This window comes from Hoplias malabaricus, chromosome 3 (genome assembly GCF_029633855.1).
Source record: "Hoplias malabaricus isolate fHopMal1 chromosome 3, fHopMal1.hap1, whole genome shotgun sequence".
NCBI lineage: Eukaryota > Metazoa > Chordata > Actinopteri > Characiformes > Erythrinidae > Hoplias > Hoplias malabaricus.
The window spans coordinates 35361553-35386404 of record NC_089802.1 but is presented as its reverse complement, the minus strand read 5'-3'; the positions used below and the strand labels follow the sequence as shown (position 1 = coordinate 35386404).

The following is a 24852-nucleotide window of genomic DNA, read 5'->3' as shown; positions in this document are numbered from 1 at the left end:
TGAGTGTGATGCCATATGATGGAATGGAGCCCTGTCCAGGATGTGTCCCAGACTTGCACCAAATGTTTCCTGAAATTCAGGTCCCACCACATCCCTGAACCGGATAAATGGATTACAGAAAATTAATGAAATAATAAAATACTATGCATTTAAAAACAAAAGACATAAGTGTGTAAAATAGCTTAAATATATATTTACTTGAATAAACTAGAAATAATAAAATATCAGCTTAAAAATTACTTAAGCCCCGAAATCTGTGGTGTGAGCCACTCACAAAAAAAGTGCACCACAAACCAAAATTAAATCAATCACAGGAATGAAATCAGAACAAAATGTAGAAATAGCTGAAATTAATGAATGGGGGGAATGTGAAATTGGACTTGTGTAGAATTAAAAATATACTGTGAATGTATGAATATATTCATGGCAAATCTATCAATTCAATGCACATGATTAATGTTAACAAATTACCACCCACCTCTGGTTATAATCACTGTATATATGTTTGGAAGGATTATATATTACTATAAATAGTCATTTCTGTTGTGCCATGTGTGAGCCTGGTTTCCATGGCGTCTGGTCAGTGGTCTGATACAGGCTGTATATGTTTGGATCTTATTTAGCTCCTCGTGTCTCATTAACCAGTTCAGTGTTGTGGAGAGGACTCAAGTGATGCACTGAAAGAAATGAGCCTGTGTTAATGAGATATCCCATGCCCACAACGCCAGTGCAGACAACTATTTAACTAGCCCCCAGTGGTTGTGAGCACTGCTGACAAACTTCCAGTAGGTACATTAGTTACTAGGATACTGGAATGATGGCCTTTACTTTTTTAAAGGAGCCTTGTCGTTGAAATGCTGAATTTCTCTGCTATTTTAATGAAAGGATTTACTATAATAGGTAGTATTGTTGTTTAAAACATACCATTCTCGCCCCATATCATCTGGCCTGTATACCAAAAATAAGGAACATAGTTGTACTTTTTTTTTTATAATTGTAGATTTTAATTATAGGCCCAATTTATTCTTCAGGACTTTAAACTGATATAATATTATTTTATTTTATTTTATTTTATTTTTCACAGTACCATGACCCTGAAATGGATTAAGCAGTAAGATGATGATGATTTTACACAGTTCTATAAGGAAAGACTGCAAATATTCATCTTTCCTTATGGAGAAGAGAAGGTAGAGTACATTTAGGGAACACTACGGGACTTTATAACCTCTGTTGTACTTTTAAAGGTACAATTCGCTGTTTGTACCTTTAGTGAGAGTGTATATGCCCAGAAGTTGGTAGACAGCAAGGTCCCCTTTGAATCTTGTAATGTACTATGAAAGTTTTAGAATATAGCCGTAAGAATATGATGGCAGCCACAAAATAAGTAGTGAGGTTAGATACTTATTTATTCATTCATTATCTGTAACTGCTTATCCAGTTCTGAGTCGCGGTGGGCTTGGAGCCTACCCGGAATCACTGGGTGCAAGGCAGGAACACACCCTGGAGGGGTCGCCAGACCTTGACAGGTCAACACACACATCTACAGACACTTTTGAGTAGCCAATCTGCCTATGTGTTTTCGGATCGTGGGAGGAAAACGGAGCACACAGAGGAAACCCATGCAGACACAGGGAGAACACATCAAACTCCTCACAGTCACCCGGAATGGGACACAACGTCCAGGACCCTTGAGCTGTGTGACTGCGACACTACCTGCTGCGCCACTGTGCCACCTTTAATTTTTATTTTATTATTTACATATATGCATTTAATTGGGTGTACAAACCATTTTTATGTAATGAATGATTCTGATTAAAAATTCAAACATTCTCTCACAATTTACATTTATTGGTAACTGTAGCATAGCATAAAAAATGACAATTATATTGTATTCAACAAAAATTAACCTAAAAATAGCGGGCGAGCAAAGAGATCTATTGCATTAAAATAAAATGCACATGTTAATGGACATGAATAATAAGTGACTGTGAACAAAGCTTACTACATATTTATTTATTTTAATTTGTAATTTATAATACTACAAAATATTTGCAATACATGACAAATGAGTGAGAGAATGTTTGAATTTTTTATTACAATTAGATTACACTTAAATGCTTTATAACTTATGTGTACAGAGCCCACAGCTTTAGAGATACAGTTCCTGCTCTGCTTTGCCAGGACAGCAAATGGTACACACTGTCCTGGGCCCCTTTAAACTGGGGAGATACCTTATACTGTACTCTGCTCTATAACTGCCAAGGGTTTACCGCTACAAGTGTGTCTAATTGGGGTGGGGTGGGGGTAGAAGACCATGTCTGATTTTGTTTTTGTACCTATTTAAAGGGTTGTTGATGAGCAGAGGAGGCCCACGTATAAAGGAATTTATTCATTCATATATTTATTTATTTATTTAGCATATTTTTGTATGTTGAGCAAAAGCTTTATACTGTGGATTACTCTGTATATCAGCTTTTATGTTTAGTGTGAAACCACATATACGAAACATTGATTGTTACGCAGTAATTTTAAGGTAAAAATATTATGTAGTGTTCCTTTATGTATTAAATATAATTTTTAAACATGCCTTCATAGACCGCAGGTATACATTTAAATAGAAGCTCTTAAATGTTGTGCTGTTTCTTATTGTCAGGAAGAATACATCACTGTACCTTTCCAAAAACATTATGCATTTTTCTATAGTTTTAGCCAAAACTGCTTTAGCCTCTAATTCTAGGATTCAGAGTCAGATATGTGACCAACTACAAAGCAAATGATCCGCAAAAATTAACTTTTTTGAAAATATGAATATGGCATCTGAATACGTTCTAAAGTTCTGAGAACCAAAACACTAAATTAATAACCAATAAACGACATATTGTAATTGAGCAAACTGTATATTAATGTACACTACTGTAATGTAATGTATTACTGTATATAATATTGAGTGATATAAAAACAGGGTTGTAAACAGAATATTTCTGTATATAATCATCTATTTTGAGTTTAATATTCTTGAAGAATCCGTTTTTGCTTTCATTCCACTTCTTTTCAGTTGCGCTTCACTCTGTGTCGCCTCCAGAAGTTTCTCGCATTTGACTTTTTAAGGGGTCGGGATCTAGACAGTCATTGACTGCTGAAGTTAAGCCCTGTCCACCCCCAGGCCATTCTGCACACCTGCTACATCAGCAAGAGTGCACCAATCTTACCCTGATTGGAAAATGGCCAACTGGCAAACACAGGTAAGCCATATCAACTATTTTTAATGATTATGTCTTTTAGTAATGCACAGTTCGTCATAGAGTCTTAGATTCGTTTTCCAACCAGGTCAAGATTGGCGTGCTCTCGCTGATGTAACGAGTCATTTCCCATTAGAAATGACTCAAAGCTTCTATAACGAACTACATCACTAAAAGACATAATCGGTTAAAACAGTCAAAAGTCAAAAGCAAGAAATTCTGGATGTCATTTATTAGTTATGGATTTTGTTTTTTTTTGTTCTAAGAACTTTAGAACCTATTTTGATGCTATATATGAACAATTAAATTGTAACTGAGTAAAAAGTAGTTTGCTTTACTTTGTAATACACTTGAGTGTGACTGAAATGTCACAGTATTTAAAATAATATTAATAATAAAAAAATTAAATACATATCAATATTTGCATATGATATAAATGATCCAAACTTTATTGAAAAAAAATGACACAAACAGCATTTTTGAAGCAAATATGTAAGAAGGAATATATTTGTAAACTAAAGCTGGATAAACATTGGAGGGGTCATTCCTGCAGTTGGAATGTTGTTTCTTCTGGGAATTGCAGCACATGAGCAGCATCTATATGCAGCTGCAGATGACACCTCCAGAAGTCAGCAACTAATCTTTACCTGTCATGTGATCAACTGCTCTGATTTGTGATTGGCTGGCCACAAGCACACTGTGCAGGGGCAGAAACAGTGAGTTTTAGGGCAGTGAACAATATGCAGGAATGACATGCTAGATATGCACTACATGTCTACAAGTTTCATCCCTCCTGATAAGTGAATTCAGATCCTTTATGCTGCACTCACTGGGGTTATTTTTGTTCACTTGTAAATACACAACATTAATCAGACTTTCCATAGAAAAATTGACAGAATTAGGGCTCTCTAGAGCAGCTGCACATGAGAGTTAAATTCATTATGCCCAATGCTAAGTATGGGCTAGAGGGGAAAGCCTATTTTTACCTTTCATTTCAGTATAAAGAGAAGAGCAAGAGTGCACAAACGTTTGGCCATAAAATGTACCCAAAAAGGAAATAAATATTATTTAAAACAAATCTCAGTGAAATTAAATATTTATCAGAATTTAAAAAGGCTTGTTATTCATATAGTTGCTGACAATATCTGCACTGCGTAGTATGAGATGCATCCACTGACAGCAGAAACCCAATCTTACTGAGATGATTATGTAAGCTGCTTATTTTTGTTCTTGACTTTCACACACAAAGGCCAACTGACCAGCCTGTCCTTGAGCACTTCACAGTAAATGTCATGCTTTATACTTGAGCTGTCTACATGTATAATTGTTAATCTATGTACAAATGTCAGCGTTTGAATATTGGAACGGAACAGGAAAAACAGGCTAGTCTAAGAATCTAAGTGATATTAACCAGGGCCAGATTGTGATGGCTAGACAACTGGGGTGTTCCCAGTATGCAGTTCTTGATATTAATAGTGTCAATCAATTAAAAGTGTTAATCACATACTACATTCTTGGGGTGTCACAATTCATTTATTCATTCATCCATTATCTGTAACCGCTTATCCAATTCAGGGTCACGGTGGGTCCAGAGCCTACCTGGAATCATTGGGCGCAAGGCAGGAATACACCCTGGAGGGGGCGGGTGTCACAATACACACAGTAATTGTTTTCGATACAGGGTTTCGATATGATAAGAGCTGTGAATTTTAAAGAACATTCTGAGCCATTTGTCAACCCACATAAATTAATGATTTGCTGCCGTCTGCAGAGCAGATCATAGTTCTGAAACCTGCTGTAGTTTCATGTGACATCTAGTGGCACGGTGTGTAATAGGAATGCTGTTTCACTATGATGATGCCGAAGAAGTGTTTAGAGATACTGAGGAAACGTCATTCTATGTGTTTGATTAGCCTGTTGAACGATCAGCTGGATGTGAAATGGCTGGCAGAGAGAGCAAGACTGGGCTAGATCTAGTGTTGCCAACCGTCCCGTAAAATACGTAATCGTCCTGTATTTGGACACTAAAAAAGATTCGTTTTGGTTTGAATCAATAAAGGACATGTTTTGTTCTGTATTTTTTAGGTCACACTCTAATGCCGATGGTTTGAATCAGAAACACACTGCCCTTTTTCAGCCAAAGCGAGGGGCAGATACTCCACAGCTCCTAAACAGAGAACACGCTTCTCATTTGTCATCACCATTATTTAGCCAATCAGCAGTCAATGGAGTTACAGTCCCTCTTACAGGGGGTTGTTTTTGTTTTGCTGCGGCACTAAGAGCAGCAGGGCAATGCTGAAAACTAGGAATTTAAACCTCTGCCTTTAGATAGAATTTATGTTAGCACCATGTCCCCATTTGTTTTTATATTTTTATTTTTCTATGAAAATTTTTTTTGGTACCAGCCATAGTTTCTATATATACTGTTGTGTTTGTATAGGCTGCTTTGACTTCTACTTTAAAAAAATAAAAGGGAAATTAAAACCCTGTTCTTTCTCCATGTTGTATTGAAAATCGTATCGTATCGTGGAGCAAAAACAGCAATATGTATCATATTGTGAAATTTGTGTATTGTTGCACCCCCACTACAAACCGGATTCCAAAAAAGTTGGGACACTAAACAAATTGTGAATAAAAACTGAATGCAATGATGTGGAGATGGTAAATGTCAATATTTTATTCGTAATAGAACATAGATGACAGATCAAAAATTTTATCTGAGTAAATGTAACATTTTAAAGGAAAAATATGTTGATTCAAAATTTCACAGTGTCAACAAATCCCAAAAAAGTTGGGACAAGTAGCAATAAGTGGCTGGAAAATGGAAATTGAGCATATAACGAACAGCTGGAAGACCAATTAACACGAATTAGGTCAATTGACAATATGATTGGGTATAAAAAGAGCTTCTCAGAGTGTCAGTGTCTCTCTGAAGCCAAGATGATAAGAGGATCACCAATTCCACCATTGTTGCGCAGAAAGATAGTGCAGCAATACCAGAATGGTGTTACCCAGCGTAAAAGAGCAAAGACTTTTAAGTTATCATCATCAACCGTGCATAACATCATCAAAAGATTCAGAGAATCTGGAACAATTGCTGTGCGTAAGGGTCAAGGCCGTAAAACTCTACTGGATGCTCGTGATCTCCGGGCCCTTAAACGTCACAGCACCTCAAACAGGAATGCCACTGTGAAGGAAATAACAGAATGGGCTCAGGAATACTTCCAGAAAGCATTGTCAGTGAACACAATCCACTGTGCCATCAGCCGTTGCCAGCTGAAACTCTACAGTGCAAAGAGGAAGCCATTTCTAAGCAAGCTTCACAAGCTCAGACGTTTGCACTGGGCCAGGGGTCTTTTAAAATGGAGTGTGGCAAAATGGAAGACTGTTCTGTGGTCAGACGAGTCATGATTTGAAGTTCTTTATGGAACACTGTGACGCCATGTCATCCGGACCAGAGAGGACAAGGATAACCCAAGTTGTTATCAACGCTCCGTTCAGAAGCCTGCATCACTGATGATATGGGGTTGCATGAGTGCTTGTGACATGGGCAGCTTGCATGTCTGGAAAGGCACCATTAATGCAGAGAACTGTGTTCAGGTTCTAGAACAACATATGCTCCCATCTAGACGTTATCTCTTTCAGGGAAGACCCTACATCTTTCAACAAGATAATGCCAGACCACATTCTGCAGCAATCACAACATCATGGCTACGTAGGAGAAGGATCCGGGTACTGAAATGGCAGCCTGCAGTCCAGATCTTTCACCTATAGAGAACATTTGGCGCATCATAAATAGGAAGGTGCGACAAAAAAGGCCCAAGACAATTGAACAGTTAGACGCCTGTTTATGGGAAGGACATCAAATTAAATGTGCGTTGTTTATGACAAACAGATCAGAGGAAACCATCCTTTTTTCATTATTATAACATTTCAGAGTAGCTTTTATGGTATTTGAATTAGAATCTCTTAATTTGCTGAGTAAAATATCAAAGAGACAGACAACAATAAACACAACGAAGCTCAGACACAAGCTTTCATTAAGGAAAATCCAGCATGCAGCTCACAGCACAGAAATAAAACACCTCCATATTACGGCTTCATAAGAGATTAATTTGTGGATTATGCAAGGCAATAGAAAAAAGAAGCTGGTTCTGTGTGTGTGTGTGTGTCAAGGCTGTTGAATTAGCATGAATGGAAGTGACGTGTCCCCACCAATATCCAGTGATTATATAAATCACGTTCTCTACACGAGCCCTACTTCCCCGTAACACCTATGGCCAGTGTGATTGGCTCTGCCCTTCCCTGCTGTCACGTAAGTCTCTGTAGTTTGATTGTTAGCAGCCCCAAAACTGAAAGGAAAACTTTCTAGTTATAAGCAAATATTACTGTGCAAGACGCAGGTGCATCGTGGGTGACACATGGGCATCAAAAGTGAGTGAAGATGGCAGTAAAGTAAAGAAGAAAGTGGACATAAGGAGCTATTTTTTTAAAGAAATGTTCAAGTCAATTAAAGTCAAGTTCGGTAATGAAATGTGTTCATCATAATAACAGCAGGCTAAAATCATCTATAGCTATGAATAACATGGTTTGAAAAATTAATAAGCTTATTGATAATAAGCAATAACGAAATTGAAAAACAGGGCGGCACGGTGGCGCAGCAGGTAGTGTCGCAGTCACACAGCTCCAGGGACCTGGAGGTTGTGGGTTCGATTCCCGCTCCGGGTGACTGTCTGTGAGGAGTTGGTGTGTTCTCCCCGTGTCCACGTGGGTTTCCTCCGGGTGCTCCGGTTTCCTCCCACAGTCCAAAAACACACGTTGCAGGTGGATTGGCGACTCAAAAGTGTCCGTGGGTGTGAGTGTGTGAGTGAATGTGTGTGTGTCTGTGTGCCCTCCAGGGTGTATTCCCGCCTTGCGCCTGATGATTCCAGGTGGGCTCTGGACCCCCCGCGACCCTAAATTGGATAAGCGGTTACAGATAATGGATGGATGGATGGAAATTGTAAAACATAATGTAAATAATAGTAAAAAAAATCAGAAACAATAAAATCAAACTGGGCGAAAACTAAACAAAAAAATTCAAACAATTGGAAGACCCCAATTGTTACTCTCTGGTTGCTTGCTGTACATCAATCCTAGTTCAAGTAGGAACCCTTCAGTAATATCTGCTGGTTCTTACCCAGTAAACAAGGAAGGTCCCTGGACGTTCAAAATAGGTCTGAAAATATTCAGTCCATCAAGGACATATCTTAAACGTCAATGGACATCCAAAATCCATCTTAATAAGTCAATTAAGTGATGACCAATTAATAATGTCAGTGGACGTTCAAAATGCCTTTTAAACAAGTCAGTTATTTCAGGATCAATTAAAAATGTGAGTTGACGTCTTTTCAATGTATGTGTTTGGACTTCTTTTTAACCTTAAGAAAACCTTGATTAGATGGCAGTGATTACGTTATTTCAACGTTGAATCCTTGGCTAAATGTTTACTGGATGGAGTAACTGGTATGGAGAAGTTACACTTTAAATGCTGGGAAAGTACAATCTAAACGTGGTATGTTACATTGTAAATACAAAATAAAATACAATTAAGTATAGGGAAAGTATACTCAAAAATGTGGACTATAAAGTAGTGTTACCAAATTTATACTCGATTATTATAAGGCCTGACAAACATTCAAGAAATAAATAGAATAGAAATGCATTTTGTAATTCAGTATCATTTCTTTCCCGTGCTGTGCACGTTGAAACAAGCTTCACTTTGGAAGTTAAACATTATGTAAATCATGTGATTTAAATACATCATTGTCTAATAGCTCTTCAATTGTATAAATAAAAATAATGTAAAATATATGAAAATGTCTCTGGGTTTAGATAATTTTAGCATTTAGCACATATTTCTTTCCTTCGAGTTTTCTTCATTTTTATTTGCATTACCACCGTTTTTGTTCTTTAATTTAAACAAAAGCTACACTTAGCAAATGGCTAAACTTATCTACGGAATAAGAGAAGCATGCAGACTGCAAAACTGAAATTGGTGGCAGGTCAGTATCACTGTTAGGCCTTTAGGTTCCAGAGACCTGCTGATCAGCTCTAAAAACAGACCAAGTACAATTTCCATTTATGGACAAAATATTATCTTTGAAACAAGAATACACATACAGCTTCAGATTAATTTACACCATGTTCCACTTACCCCAAATCAGCCAAGATATATTTGGTTACAACTTTTTTTTATTCCAAATCAGCATACACAGATCAACCATAAAATTATGTCCACCTCCTTGTTTAAACACTCATGGTCCATTCTCTCAGCTCCACTGACCAGATAGGAGCATTTTGTTGTTCTACAATGTTTGTTCCCTTTCCCCCCGTTCTTCAATGGTCAGGAACTCCACATGATGGTGGTATGCTAGTGTGTTTTGCACTGGTAAGAGTGGATCAGACACAGCAGTGCCACTGGATGTGGTTTAAGCAAGCTGAGGGATGTGCAGTACAGTAGATCACTAGATTACCATAACAGTAATTTTACTTGAATAAGGATAGTTTACGATACTCTACAACTGATTACCCAACATGTAATGGATGGTATAAATAATACACAATACCTAATACATAATACAACATCCACTTCAATTCCTCTGTGAAGGCTGGCAAGATAATAGGACATTGCTGTGAGAAAGCCATGGGGACATTGTGCACTGAGGTTGTGATGTACGATTAGTTTTCTGGATCACAAACACCAATCCAGCTCATCCAAAAGGTATGCCCACAATTGGCATTTGGGTGTCGTGTCTTTATTTACATCTGTTTCAGAGTATTTTTCATGATTTCATGATTTTCTATGGATATTTAACAATCTGTGAATGCAGTACTGAAGTTTTATATCCACAGTAGTGGCACTCTAATTGTGTAGTTATAAGTTATGTCTGCAAAACTGGTCTATTTTTATTTTATTTTTAGAAATACTCCTGAATCAAGGAGGGTAAAATCCAGAGGCAAAAACAGATAGAAACAAAGCCAGAATTCTGTACACATGAAGAAAAAATAGATAAAATTCTCCTCATTATGGCTATTCTTTGCATCATTAGACTCCTAAAACACAACTACGATATCTGAGCTTCCTTAAAGTCCCGAGAGCCGCTGTGAGCACATTTTTTTCACCTTAAAGGTCATAATAATATTAAATTGACATCTCTTCTCATTTTATTTATTTCAAAAAGCTTAATCCCATTTCCCAAAGAGGAGGAACAACCAAGGGTTCAGTGATATTTCTGTGATAAGGCTAGGTGCTATCTGGAGATTTTGGTTTGATAATTTGTGGTACTTGGTCTAAAAGGTTTGAGAAGTTGTGTTATGATTTCTAAGTGTTATTACTAAATGGTTTTGAAATTCAATATTTCAGTAAATCTGACATTAACATTTCAATTAGCTGCAATAGAATTTGTGATTTATTTGTGTTTTTGTAATATTTGAAAAAATATATATTAATTTTGCTACATCAACTTCAGATGTATGTGGAACATTAATTTGTTTAAAAAAAAGACCACTCCTTTTACTGCATTTAAGTGTTCACATTAATGTAGTATTTTGTATTAGACTCGGATCTCAGTCTGAATTTTTGTCTGAAACTTCCATTGTACCATAGTGGAAAATCAGCCAAGGTTACAGCATGAGTAACAAGCAATTAGATGTATACACACAAAAATACACACTAAGTGAATATGACTGAGCTAAATACAAACTGACAAGATCAAAACCAGCATGTGCTGACCTAGGCTTTGAGTAGCCCTCTCAGGTCAGTGGAATATAATCATGTCAAACGCTGCATTGTTGTAGGACACCTGGCCAGGCTGCCTGTACTATGATGTTTTCTGTCTTTTTTTTTTTGCACATTGTTCCAGCTTGAGGTCAAACCCAAGCACTCGGCTAGGCTTAGCTAATCACTGACCCCTGAGACAACTGGCTTCGCAGAGAATGGAGTTCAGACTTAAGGCTTATTTTTACAGCTGCATCCTCAGACTTGGACGCATTGGCTTGAGGCAAAAGATGTAAGGCTGTTTGGGAGTCATAGAAATCCTTAGGGAAAATCTGCCATTCAAGTCGGATGGCTGAATGGAAAATTTAATCCCACTTACCTAACATCCAGGAATATGACTAAGAATTAAAATTGGTAAAGTATTTACAAAATTATTTATAATTGGTTAAACTGGGATTTTCCTGCATGTTTAATATTAACCCAGTTTAAAAACTATATAGACTTCAGGAATTGGGTAAATATTATCAAGTCATTCTTGCTATCTGTAGCAGTGGAAAAAGACTCTTGGCTTGTGCTAGGCTAAAGGCTAACCAAAGATACTCTCCATTTCATATCTCATGGCAGCCTCAGACTACAAGTGATCAGAGCTTCAACTGTCAATTTTTTTCATTTTCTAATATATATTAAAATATTATTTATAATTTAACTAATTTAATTAATTTCAGAAGCTGACTTTTTATTTGATGTATTCATTCCACCTTCTAGAGCTTGCACATTTAAGGTGGAATGTCAAAAATGAAAGCAAACTCATTTACTAAAATACAATTTGGAACAGCAGAAACGAGTAAGTGTAAGCATGTTTTTAAAAAATCCTGCCAAGAAATGTTGGTGCTGGTGCGAGTGGATCAGACACAGCAGTGCTGCTGGAGTTTTTAAAGCCCTCAGTGTCACTGCTGGATCGAGAATAGTCCACCAACAAAAATATCTAACCAATGGTGTCCTGTGTGCAATATCCTGTGTCCACTGATGAATGGCTAGAAGACAACCAACATGAACAGCAACAGAATGAGAAAGTTTCTGACTTTACATCTACAATGTGGACCAATGAGGTAGGTATGTAAGAGTGGACAGTGAGTGGACACCATGTTTAAAAACTCCAGCAGCACTGCTGTGTCTGATCCACCCATACCCAGTGCAACATAGAACACACTAACACACCACCACCACATCAGTGTCACTGCAGCACTGAGATTGGTCCACTACCCACATACCTGCTCTGTGGTGGTCCTGTTGGGGTATTGACCACTGAAGAACAAGGTTAAAGTGGGGAAATAAAGTATACAGAACAACAGATGTACTGTAAGCTGTACTTATAAAACAATGTTGTATGGTCAGTGGGTGTAGAAACAGAGGTGATCAAACTAGCATGATTGATCCGTGTGTATCATCAATATATCAAAAATGTTAGCTGTCTTGCAAACTTCACTGTAAGTGAATGGTATGTGTAGTCTAAAGCTTCTCCAGAAGTCATATCACTCAGCGTTTTGGACTTGTTTACTGCTGTGTTAAAATGTGCCCGGTGTGGACAGATGCTCATACAGGCTTCTATAGCATTGCTAGAGCAGTGGAAAAACACAGTGGCTGGCCACACGACACCAGTCATCGGCAGCTCTTCTCAGAACCCTTGCCTTTTACATATCAGCTGTCATCAAGTCTCAAACCCAACCATGTGACGCCAGGTCCTCTTCCCTCTTTTGGGCCTCAGAGCTTCCCCATGCAAGCTGACACCTTTCAGGGGGACGTGGCTATAACCATGGAGACATAAACAATCAAAAGGGAATGCAAAATGATGTGAGGAATTTCTTCATCGATACATAAATAGACATATATGTTTAGCTTGTGAAAACGTTTATATGAAAGGTCAGGTTTATCATGTTATTTTTATTTTTTTTTAGAAAATTGCCCATAAATGAAAGCTTTAGGTGGCGTCTGTCTGACACCACTTGACATGTCTTATATGCGGGCTCAGGAAAAATAAATAACGTATTTTAGGGGTACTTATTTTCTTGAATGTTACACAATACTTTATGCATTTTTTCAGACACTAGATTAAGTACTTAATATCAGCCGAACAAATCTGTTGTATCTCGAATCAGAGAATGTGTTTTTGCTCTTTGGAGAGGCATTTTTACTTTCAGACTGGCTATAAACACTGCTGATTAATCCCACGACCACACTATTGAGAATTGTTCTTGCTATTTTGTTGAATGAAGCTTTTAAATTGTCAAATTCCAACTTATAATGTGCATGCCCAAGGCCTGACAGAAAAGCTTAATGCTCAGGTTAGCCAGAGTTGTCTCATCTGAGATATTATTGTAAAGAGATATAGCATTATAGGTATAGTTAAGATGTAGTGGTATAAGTGTTCCTATAAAGAATATGTAAATAACAGTGATTCTTTGTGAAACCTAGGTCTTTTCAATGTTAGAAAAATCTAGAATTAAGTTTTAATTAATTACTTAGTAACAAAAAATTGATACTACAAATTATGTATGTGAAATTAATACATTAAAATACCTTAAAATTAAATGCCTTTCCAATGTTACATACACTAAAACAATCACACAAAAAAAAATGTTACATTACATTCTTCATTTCACAGAATTATTACATTTATCACAGAATTAAAAAACACATGCAAACAGACGTTGATTTGAAGTGCCTACGATTGTCAAGGGCCTCAAATAAGGAGAGTATGTATTTTTGACTCTACCTTTCCATTGTTGAAATGCCAGAAGACACCTGTATGACCAACGCTATGCAGCCAGTCGTGGTCTGACAAAACTAGGCTTTTTTTTTTTCTTTTTTTTTTTTTTTTCTTTGATCAGAGAACATAATACCAGCTTGTCAAGGTAGACCTATGAGTTCTACGAGCATTGACTTTGACAGACATGAAAGTGGATTTCCACAGCAGAGTTTGGAACTTTGGCTGTTTTGTCGTTCAACTCAAGTGGCAACTACAGCAATGACAATGACACTGACAGGGGAAAAGGGCCTGTCTGCCACAGAATGGACTTGTTCTAAAGTATTCACTCAGGCAGGGCTCTCTCTGATTTGTTTTCTATAACATGTGTCAAGGTGTCTGTCAGAAAATCTGACAGAGCGTGCTGCCCTTTGAATGAAATGTGGTATTTGTCCCGGTCAAGCATGAGGCAATTTTGCTGATGTAGCATCTTTGCTAGGTCAGATAGTGGCTGGGCTCAACTCCATGCTCATAAATGACATATGAGATCTTTTACAACTCTCCTTCTCTGTATAACCAACCTAAAGTGTAAAGCCAGGAGGCCCAAAGGGAATTCTGCTGAAATACCAACAGTATTAGCAGTCACTATCTGAAATGGGGTCCCTTGGTCTACAGGTCCACTCAACAGAGCAGTGAAATTAGGCAGGAAGCTGCTGAATAAGTGGTAAAGAAACAGACTCCAGTGGTCAGCAGGCCCAGCTGTTAGCATGCTGGAAAGAGGCTCATTCCCTCGACATCAGTAGAAGCATTTGCAGCCACAAACCACCGCAAAGCCAACAGGCTCAGCAGTAGTGAGACAGCTTCAAATGTCCAGCAGGCCCAGCTATTAACAGCATTGATAGCAAGCAGCCAATGGAAAAACATTGATGAGAAAATAGTAGCACATAAGGAGTGTGGCTATTTACTACATAAATACCAATTCAAAAATAAACAGCACTTTTCCACTGCATAATACCTACTCAACTGGGAAAGGCTCTACTTTGCTTTTCCTTTGTGCTAATTTGGTTGTTGGCATCTGGAACCGGATACTTTTTAGTACCAGTTCCAAGCGAATCGTGTAGGGATCAATATGACATACAAACCTTGCAGAGCGCTGATTGGCCAGAGAGACCTGTCAATCACAGTGAAACGCAAACATCCAGCACAAACTAGGTGCTTGTAAAATCTTCAATCTACAGTACTGATCACATTTGTTTTTATCTGACTTACAACAGCAGCCCAAAATCACACCATAATCTTTTATAGAGGTTCAAACACTCCTTGGAATTTTGGCAGATGAAAACTCCAGTGAGCACCAGGAACGAAAAAAAATCTGCTAATCTGTCTGAACTGATTCACTGTGCTGTGTTCTGTCCCAAAAACAAAAACAATAAATTAATACACGATGAGTAAATATTCCTTAATTTTTCTGGCAATGCTGTTGTGGTTTCCAAAGATCCTATTAGAGACAGTGTTTTGTGTCATTTCATTTGTGTCATTTATTATGAAGCATTATAATTTAGGATTAAACATGGAAAGCTTTAAAATACACACTTAAAAGAAGGACTCTGTGGTCCTTCATGGGGGTTTTAGTACAAAATAAATGTGTTTCTTTAGATCTTAGTTCTTTTTAGCACCTTTTATAAAAGGGTTCTGTATGTCACCAGAAATGGTTTCTGCATTATAACAAGCTTGACATTGTAGAAGTAATTTTTGGTGCATTATAGAACCCTTTTATAGCATATTTTCCAGGATGCAAAGATATCTTAATGTAAATGTTCATTGATCTATATAGAACGATTTTCTTTACTAAAGAACCATTGAAGGACCATCATTTTTAAGAATGTAGAGAGAAGGGCTAGGAGAAACCGCAATGTGAAAGCGGAAGTGTTGAAATATGGTCAGGATCAGACACATACTTCTAGAGCTTCTACTTTCATGCTATAACTGAAGGACACTCTTTGAAGGGCATCTACTTTTGTATACTTAAAATGGCACACAGCCTGTTAAGCTCTGCAGATAATAGATGAGTCAGACGAGTCCTTTTCCTCAAAGGGAAAGTGAACTTTAATGCAGCAATGATGAGTGACACTAGTTGTTGGCAGGTGTGAAAGGCATGCTAACTGGGAGTACCTCGACCCATGTTCACAGGCTAAAAATATTGTAGGGATAATCGGGTAGGCTGTACCAGTGGAAGCTTCAGCACGCGGGGGACACACTGGGAGCGCGTTTTGCCACAGTGACTGACTTTTAAGCAGCAGTGCTGGTCCCACCATTCTTCTGCTATCCCAGCATTCAGAGAACTGATCTTACTGAATCTCTAGCAGTGCCAGATTCCTATCTTAGAGGGATCTATCTGAATTCTGCTTCTGCCTTTGCTTTGACTCTGGCTTCTTTCACACATGCAAAACAAGGATTTCTACATAGGTTGCTGTTTTGCATCATTTTATGATTGCTCAACCTCAAGTAGATCCAGAGAGACAGAATAGTCAGACACTAAAGCTTGATGCAGGGAGACTCGGGGTACCTGGACAACTCCAATTTTCTCCACACTTGGCTAACACTCCGGGGCAACACTGGAAATGTAAACTGGAAATGGCGCCTTGACTCTAACTTTGAAAACGGCCTGTTGTTAGCACTCTGTCGAACGTGTTCGTGAAAGAAGAGATCAGGGCTTTTTCTTGTGCAAGTCAGTTTCTGCAATATTGCGGTTCATTTGGCTGTGCTGCATTATTTGGTTTGGTTCAACCAAGAGGAAGGCAAAATGCGTGAGCTTCTTCCTGTCCCGGTGCGGGATCGGAAAGAACGGGGGCGAATCAACAGCCTCCCTGCCTCCATTCCTGCTCCTTTCACATTCCCTGTGACATACACTGTTCACACTTCTAAGAAGTTTCCCTTTTTTCACTTCAAAAAATGCAGATACGAGGCAGAGAATGCCTTCTTCTCCAACCTGAAGCTGACAGACTTCAACATCATCGACACTTTGGGAGTCGGAGGATTCGGACGAGTTGAGCTGGTAGGATGGCTGAATGTCAGATCACAATTCACATGCATGTCTCAGATTTTTCTATAACAATCTTGTGGGGGTTTTTTATGATAAATCTTGTAATATGCTCTAGAATCCTTCTCTACCAATAGAAGTGGAAAATTAAACAATAAACAATGAATGTTTTTGGTGGCATTATTTTGTATTTTGTTCTTTAATTTAACTGAATGAGTCCTGCAACCTAAAAAAAATCATTTTTTTAAAGCGTAAAATGTCTTTCTGTTGTGTCAGAATGGTTGCATTTACATGGCCTGCATAGTACAGCGTTAGTGTAATAGTCAGGTCTAAAAATGTAGCAGCTCTATTCAGGGTAACTTTCCACTACTATTATAAAGTGTTAATAGGGTGGTTGTGTAACCAAAGAAGAGTTCATCAAAATATCTTAAAGCATACAACTTTTCTCTTTGGTGTCAAGATACTTACATCTAATATTAAATATATCAGACAAGCTTGATTTCTTCAAATAGGACAATTGTTTAACATTTACCAAATCAAATAATGTACCCAAACATCATACAAGAGATCATACTGCACAAAAATTATTTATGCTAGACATTTCTAAAGGAGGCAACACTGTTTGGGAAAAGCAGTGTTTGCTTGCCACTACTAAGTGTATGTACTAGATTGTAAACTCCCCCAGTACTTACGTTTAAAATAGTGAGACAGTATGTCATAGAGAACGAGGGCATAGAGCATGTTGCAATGTCTTCCAGCGGGGTTTCGTTTCATTCTGATGTAAGGAAAAGCCCAGTAGTCTGGCCTAAAGTGGAATCCCCATGTGCCCGACCTATTTTAGGTCCCCCAGTAGCAGCACATGAAAAACAAGTGGCGTTTAGCCAGGGTACATCATGTTAGCATGTAGCACTATCCGTTTGCTCGATAGCTTTTGGGGGTCAAATGACCCCTGACATGTTAGTGCTCCCTCTAATACGCAATGTGAAAAATCTTTCCGACAATCTATATTCAGCATGCCATGAATAGACCATGACTCATATTCTATAAGGAAGCACTGGCCCCTGAAAAAGGAAGAAAAAAAAATGAAACATGTATGCCCTCTTCTAGCAACTTTTCTTGGTTTCACCCATAGGTTCAGCTCAAAAGTGAGGAGACCAAAACCTTCGCCATGAAGATTCTGAAAAAGCGTCACATTGTGGACACGAGGCAACAGGAGCACATCCGCTCTGAGAAACAGATCATGCAAGAGGCCCATTCAGAATTCATAGTGAGGTAGAAACCAGTGGGCTACGATCCAACTGCCATTCATGCATGATATTATTACTGACTAATGTCTTTTAATATTTTTCGTGATGGTGGCTACATTTGGAAAAATTAGCTGTTATTTACATCGTGTGAATGAAATGAAGTATGAAAGAAACACTGAGGTTTAATTCCAAATCACACCATACTCCCCTGTGTAGTGCACTAGATCTTAGTATTGCATCATATTTTTCTAATACAACCTATCCATATGTGGAAATTTAGTGCTATCTGCTTGTATATCTAATAGTTTGTATGTTATTTAATTCACTACATAGGGCATGAAGAGCTATTTGAATTGTCAGCTTTTTCGAAAAGCTCTGCTTTGCACTTAAACATGACACCACTGACAACTGTGTTTTCAGAAATCTCCACCTTGAAGAATGCTTTAGAAAACCTGTTTTCAGTGACCTAAATGCTGTTATCTGGCGGATGGGAAGCCAAAGCACAGACATAAAGCTCAAATTTGTAAAAATATCTGGATATATGTCGACATGGCCTTAGGAATTGAGTTGCACATGCAGTTTGTGTTATGTTAAAAGAAATGCACTCTCCAGTAGATTGCGACACTCTAGAGCAGCTGAAAGCACATACTAGAGGGGTTAAAATCCCCAAGCATTGGGCTGTGAAGTGGAACTGTGTTCACTGGAGTGAAGGAGTTCCATCTACAAGCTTTGAGATGAGTTTGTGATTCTGAACTGATCTTCCAACAATAGTACCTGACTTTATTATGCTATCATGGCTGAATGCCATCAAATTCTCACAGGAATATTCCAGCATATTCCTATATTGCTAAGCTAGTTGATGTACGTGCTAACTGACCTCATTTTCTTCTTATTAGCAGTGTTGTCATTCTTGGATGAACAGTTCCTTATCAACACTGTCTTTTGATTTAGATTGTACAGGACATTCAAGGACAGCAAGTACCTGTATATGTTAATGGAAGCTTGCTTGGGAGGAGAGCTGTGGACCATTCTTAGAGACAGGTAACAATACTGCTACATGACTAACAGAGAGGTGTTGTTTGAAATTGATTGTCAGATTCTGACATATTTCCTGATGTTTCCCTTCAGAGGCTCTTTTGAAGACTCCACAACACGGTTTTACACAGCATGCGTGGTGGAAGCCTTTGCTTACTTGCATTCCAAAGGCATAATCTATCGGGATCTAAAGCCAGAAAACCTTATTCTTGATCAAAGAGGCTATGCCAAACTGGTGAGAAAGCATCTGTTCTTAAAAACAGCTTTATAGTCCAGGGGCATCATTAGACCCAATGTAGACCAGAAAATTGTTGCTGTGCACCACTAAAAACTATAAATAAAACAATAACTTAACTATCCAGGATTGCTAAGCAGAACCTCAGAACACACTACACAAATTCACTACAAGAACTACATTTCCCATAATGCCCTAGTGTCTTTCCAAACACTTCAATAGCTAATGCTATCAGTCAGACCCAGCTTACGCTAATAGTGGAACTGATACATATATCTAACTATGGCAGCAAATTAACCGTATAACTTAGCAAAAACACGTTACACCACTAAAACAAAGTCCCTAATTAAGTTATTAAAGGCAGCAGTTACATTAGCACAGGCTTTATAAATGCTAGCTCCTAAAAGGAGCATTGATAACACAAGCTTCTAAACAGAGAATTTTTTTATTCTGTTTTTCATTCTGTTTTTATTTCTTCAAAATGGGCACAAAAAATGTTATTCATCCATTTTTTTTGTTATTCAGCCAAGTTTTAATTGGGTCTTTCATGGCAGAGTCACTGTGTTAAATAAATATATCTATTTACCCGATTTTTTACTAGTGCATATCAGAAAGCAGAGAGGTACTGCTGTGCCCCTCTATATTCAGTCTAGAAATGCCCTTGGCCTTAAATATGTAGGGAAGTGTCTTGTCTGATCCCACTTGTTAATTTATTTCCAGGTGGACTTTGGTTTCGCAAAGAAGATCGGATTTGGGAAGAAGACATGGACTTTCTGTGGAACGCCAGAATATGTAGCCCCAGAGATTATTCTCAACAAAGGCCATGACATCTCAGCAGACTACTGGTCATTGGGTATCCTCATGTACGAACTCCTGACGGGCAGGTAAAATTCATTTGTATATGGTGTGAAATAACAAATCATAATTGTCCAAAGGAAGACATGCATCTCCAAAATAGTAACTTTAAAGAAGAAGGAAAATACCTTGTTATTTTTCAGTGGAAGACAATGTAAAAAGATTTTATTGCAAGTCATTTTGGAGCATTTATATTGATCCATTCGTCATGGAAGTTTTACACAGTGTGAAGGATGCTGGGTTCAAGTGATGAGATAAATTCAAAATCCACAAAAATGGAGATACATGTTTTTCTTTGGATGACAAATGTATTTTAAATAAAATCTTAAGAGCTGCTAAAAACAGAAGAGTTACACTGGGTTACCAGTTAATTGAAGGAGTCCCTTTGCTTCCAGCCCACCATTCTCAGGACCTGATCCCATGAAGACATACAACATCATTTTGAGAGGTATTGATATGATAGAATTTCCCAAGAAGATCACCAAAAATGCTGCCAATCTAATAAAGAAGCTATGCAGGTGAGTTTTCTGGAAAGTAATGTGCTGCCAGTGTACTATGCCCACTCTGCCTGCAGTGGTCCTGTCAATCAGCCAACAGTGGGTAATTATTATCCTAAATGTTCTAAATGTTTCATGTAGGGACAATCCCTCTGAGAGACTGGGTAACTTGAAAAATGGGGTGAAGGATATCCAAAAGCACAAGTGAGTAATGAGTTGAAATGAATTGATACTGTATGTTTTCTTTACTTGCAAATTTACTGCTAAGCTGGGAGTCATCCTGATCTCTTGTCTCTGTACCACAGATGGTTTGAAGGCTTTAACTGGGAGGGGCTGCGTAAAGGAACTCTCACGCCACCAATTATCCCAGATGTAAGTTTGTATTGTGTAGTCTGCATTAAATGTAAAAGAAAATTCTAAGCGTATTATGTAAATTAAGATTGAAGGGTTTATTATCATATGCACACAGAAAATGTCAGTTACAGTGCAACATTCAACAATATATATGCTTTGTCCATTTTGCACATTGCTGTTTATGTAATGCCGGGGTTAATCTACATGACTTTCAGCCCTATTTTAACCCCTAGTTGGCTCAAGACATTTGATACTGCTCTATACACGTTCCCAAATTATCTGTAGAAGAAATAACACAGTGGGCCACAGAACAACCCATTACAGCCTTTATTCCATCTTTATTCTAATTTTTTAGTCCAACTTAACCTACATTATGGAGAGTGCTATTGCTGTACTTTTTTTCACACTTGATTTATGAGCATTATTTTATAACATTCTGTAGCTTCCTCCAAGGCAGCGAGTTACATTATGCTCCATTCAATTAAAACAAAATACTGAGATTTTTGCAGCACTTAAGCACCAACTAATAACGAAACAGAACTAAACCTACAGTAACAAAAATTAAACATATGTTGCACAATTATTCTTCTAGATCCATTTCTGTCAATCACAGCAAGCAAACACGAGTGTCCTGTCTGTTGGCTGGTAACCAATAACATACACCCAAGGCAGCTCTGCCTCCAAAAAGGGCAGACATGGGACATACTCAGTCTGCTCCAGCTTTAAACGTCATGTAGTGTATCCAAGACTTTAATCATTCACTCACAACGTATAGTTCCCTAACACTAATTTCTCACCCCTCCCCTAGGTGTCATCCGCCACCGACACCAGTAATTTTGACAGTTTCCCTGAGGACAACGAGGACCCGCCGCCTGATGATAACTCGGGCTGGGACGCTGATTTCTAAACCACGCAAAGTGCCCATGAAGTGATCAGCCCGTAATGATTGTATATCATGACCTTAAGGACACAGCTGTGTTTAAGTGACTGTTGCTTGAGAAGGTGGGATTTTAAAATAATAATAATAATAATATTGAAAGAAAAAAAAAAAGGAACAGTCCACCTCTGAGTCACCGTGATGCCTTCCCCAACGCTGCTCCCCCTCCTGCAGCAGCATTGGGACATCCCAGCTCCCTGCAGCACTCCACAAGTACCATAACTGTCAAAGCCCATTTTGCTCTTGTGTGCTAAGCCCTGGGCCTCTTCACACAGGCCTGGAGGCAGACTGTGATAGCTTCATTCAATTTAACATTATTTCTCTTCATTCATAGTGTCCTTACAGTGCATTTACATTGCAGTGAAACAAAATAATTATCTCAACAGCTACTCAACACTTTGTGGACATGCCACTGTAACTAAATCTTTTGTTCCACACACAAGGTTAGTTTGTGCTTTGATTGAATATTGTGAAAAATATGCTCAGTAATTTCTCCACCATCTTCCAACAACACTGATGTATTGTGAAGTCACAGTACTGTAAGTAAACATTTCTCCACTCATTCTACACTCATTGACAAAAAACAAATTATGCATCAAGATTTAGTTAGAATCAAATGAAATTTTATCTGTGTGAATGAAATTGTGAAATATATAATGATATTATTAATGGAAAAAAATGAACTGAAAAAAGGCCCTAGTACCCTTTTGGGACGCCTCTAATCTGAAAGTTCCCTTGGACATGAAGCATGAAAGTCCAGTATGGCATCCTGCAGCTCATTTGCCCACAGATGCTGCAGCTGGGCCTGTAGATCCTGCACACTCATAGGTTGCCCCAGCTGATCTCATGAATGCTCAAATGGAGATAAATCTAGTGACCTGGCAGGCCACAGAAAAATTGTTACAGTCTGGTGAAGACATTCTTGGGAAACCCTTGCTGTGTGTGGGTGACCATTCTGCTGACTATGAAATGTGTTTGGCATCATTTTTCTGTAGAATATGAATATTAACATGAGCAGCCAGGTAGCATATTCAAAGACCATAGCTAAGCCTGAAGCTGGGACATCTTGAATCTTCTATCTCATTGTCCAGTGAGTGATTGACATGCCTGTGAGTGAATGTCCCAGTCATGAGTCAGAAAATGTGATGTTCGAGTCCTATCAGTCAGTAAGTTAGGTAATTTAGGACTCTTGACTCAAGTCATTCATCTGAAACTCAAGTCCTCACATCTGCAACTTTGACTATCTGATTGGCTGCCGACCAATGACATGCTCATTTGCATTCACTAAGCCTACCACCTGTCTCCACAGATATTGAATGAGAGGAGAAAAGAAAATCCTTTCGTTGTGCTGCAATGTTAATGCACCTTTACACTTCCATTTCATTTGCCTTTCATTGATAGCACAAGCAGTGTTATCAGCTAGTGCATGGATTGCACTTAAAGAAGGGAGTACTTGGAGGACACTTTTTTCTGGTGTTTTTCATAAAGTATGAATGTTAGCATATATTTGAATTTTCATTTGTTACCTCTGTAGTAATATATGTGTATGTGAATATATGGTTATTACTTTGGAAATATGAAATCACACATACTATATTTGGATATACACAGAGGTACCGTGCATGATATCGTTGCATGGACTTGAGGTCTTTGCAAAGACAGTGAAATGCCTTTCCTTGTTAATGCCTCACCTGTTTATTGTATTTTAATTCACAGCATTAGTGCTAATAATGCATTCATTCGTTCATCCACTCATTCAATTTTATTCTGTGTTAGAGTTAGGCAGCATGTGCCTGTAGGTTTCTCACCACCAGGTGGCAGGCTGTGATAAGTTCAAGTGACAAACAAACAGCAGAAATACAAGTGTCCCAGTATGAAGAGAGCAGTCACAACACACAGATAAAAGATCAACAAAGAACATCATCATGTACATGACGCCATGCTGCTATATGATTCTCCCCTGTCATTTTCAAAGCACGAGCTCTCAACCTTTCACATTAAACAGGCCCCAGTCGACCATGCATCCAAATGATGACTGAAGGCTGACGATGGCTTGAACAGAAACTACTGTGCTGGAAAAAAAACAAATTATGGATTTTTATTTATTGTAGGACCAGAGGTAAATATTTATGTACATATTCAGTGCTAATATTTTGTGATACTTGTAGACCAGACAGAAATCTTTTATTGTCAGAGTAAACCCAGCGATATTATTTAATTTGTTTGGAATATGTTTTATCTGTATGGTATTTTGTAGAATCTGTTTTTGTCTCCTTTTCCAATAACTCCATGATGGAGTTGGTGAGATGGTGTGCTTGTAATTTTTTTTCTTTAATTTTTGGCGTAATTGGAAGTGCCTTAACTCAATGGCATTCAATGTAGACCCTCACATGTTTGTTTTGATGCTGCATGACTAGGTCAAACACCTCAAGAAATGTAATCCTTTCTCGTTTGTGGCTTTTTTAAGGTTTTAAGTGATTTATATGCCTTTTTCTTACAATAAAAGCATCAATCAAACAATGCTCTGGTCCACATTTCTAGTGTTCTCTCCATGCTCCCTCATGTAAGACAAGATCCACTAGGTTCCAAACGCATAATGACCCCACAGAGATCAGTAAGCTTTGGCTTTCTTTAGCTGTGAGAAAACACTGCCTCATATCAGCTGGTGATAATGGTTTGTAAACACCTCTATTCCCAACCCATTACAACACAGATAAACTTGCAAAACTGCCGCCCTTCACCAAACACAGACTCATAGACATCTAAAGGCATGGTCACAGGGGGTACAGATGACATTAATGACCCTCAAGTAACAGAGCTATGGCTGTGAGTCTCAAATCTGTGTGAATGGGACTTAGTTAATGACTTAAATGTATGAATTTTATAGTTTGCCTTACAAATCTATGAAGGC

At 38.1% G+C, this 24852-nt stretch overlaps 1 protein-coding gene across 1 annotated transcript in view; it reads left to right on the top strand.

Moving 5' to 3' along the window:
• prkg1b (protein kinase cGMP-dependent 1b) overlaps window positions 1-24393 on the top strand; it is a 198856-nt gene extending 174463 nt beyond the window's left edge. Inside the window, exons 10-18 of the mRNA XM_066664373.1 lie at window positions 16700-16796; window positions 17914-18053; window positions 18980-19069; window positions 19157-19298; window positions 20019-20182; window positions 20549-20671; window positions 20792-20854; window positions 20956-21022; window positions 21813-24393. Coding sequence (XP_066520470.1) covers window positions 16700-16796; window positions 17914-18053; window positions 18980-19069; window positions 19157-19298; window positions 20019-20182; window positions 20549-20671; window positions 20792-20854; window positions 20956-21022; window positions 21813-21911 — 985 coding nt within the window. The 3' untranslated portion in view covers window positions 21912-24393. The remainder of the gene's footprint in view (window positions 1-16699; window positions 16797-17913; window positions 18054-18979; window positions 19070-19156; window positions 19299-20018; window positions 20183-20548; window positions 20672-20791; window positions 20855-20955; window positions 21023-21812) is intronic.
• Window positions 24394-24852: the final 459 nt, after the last annotated feature.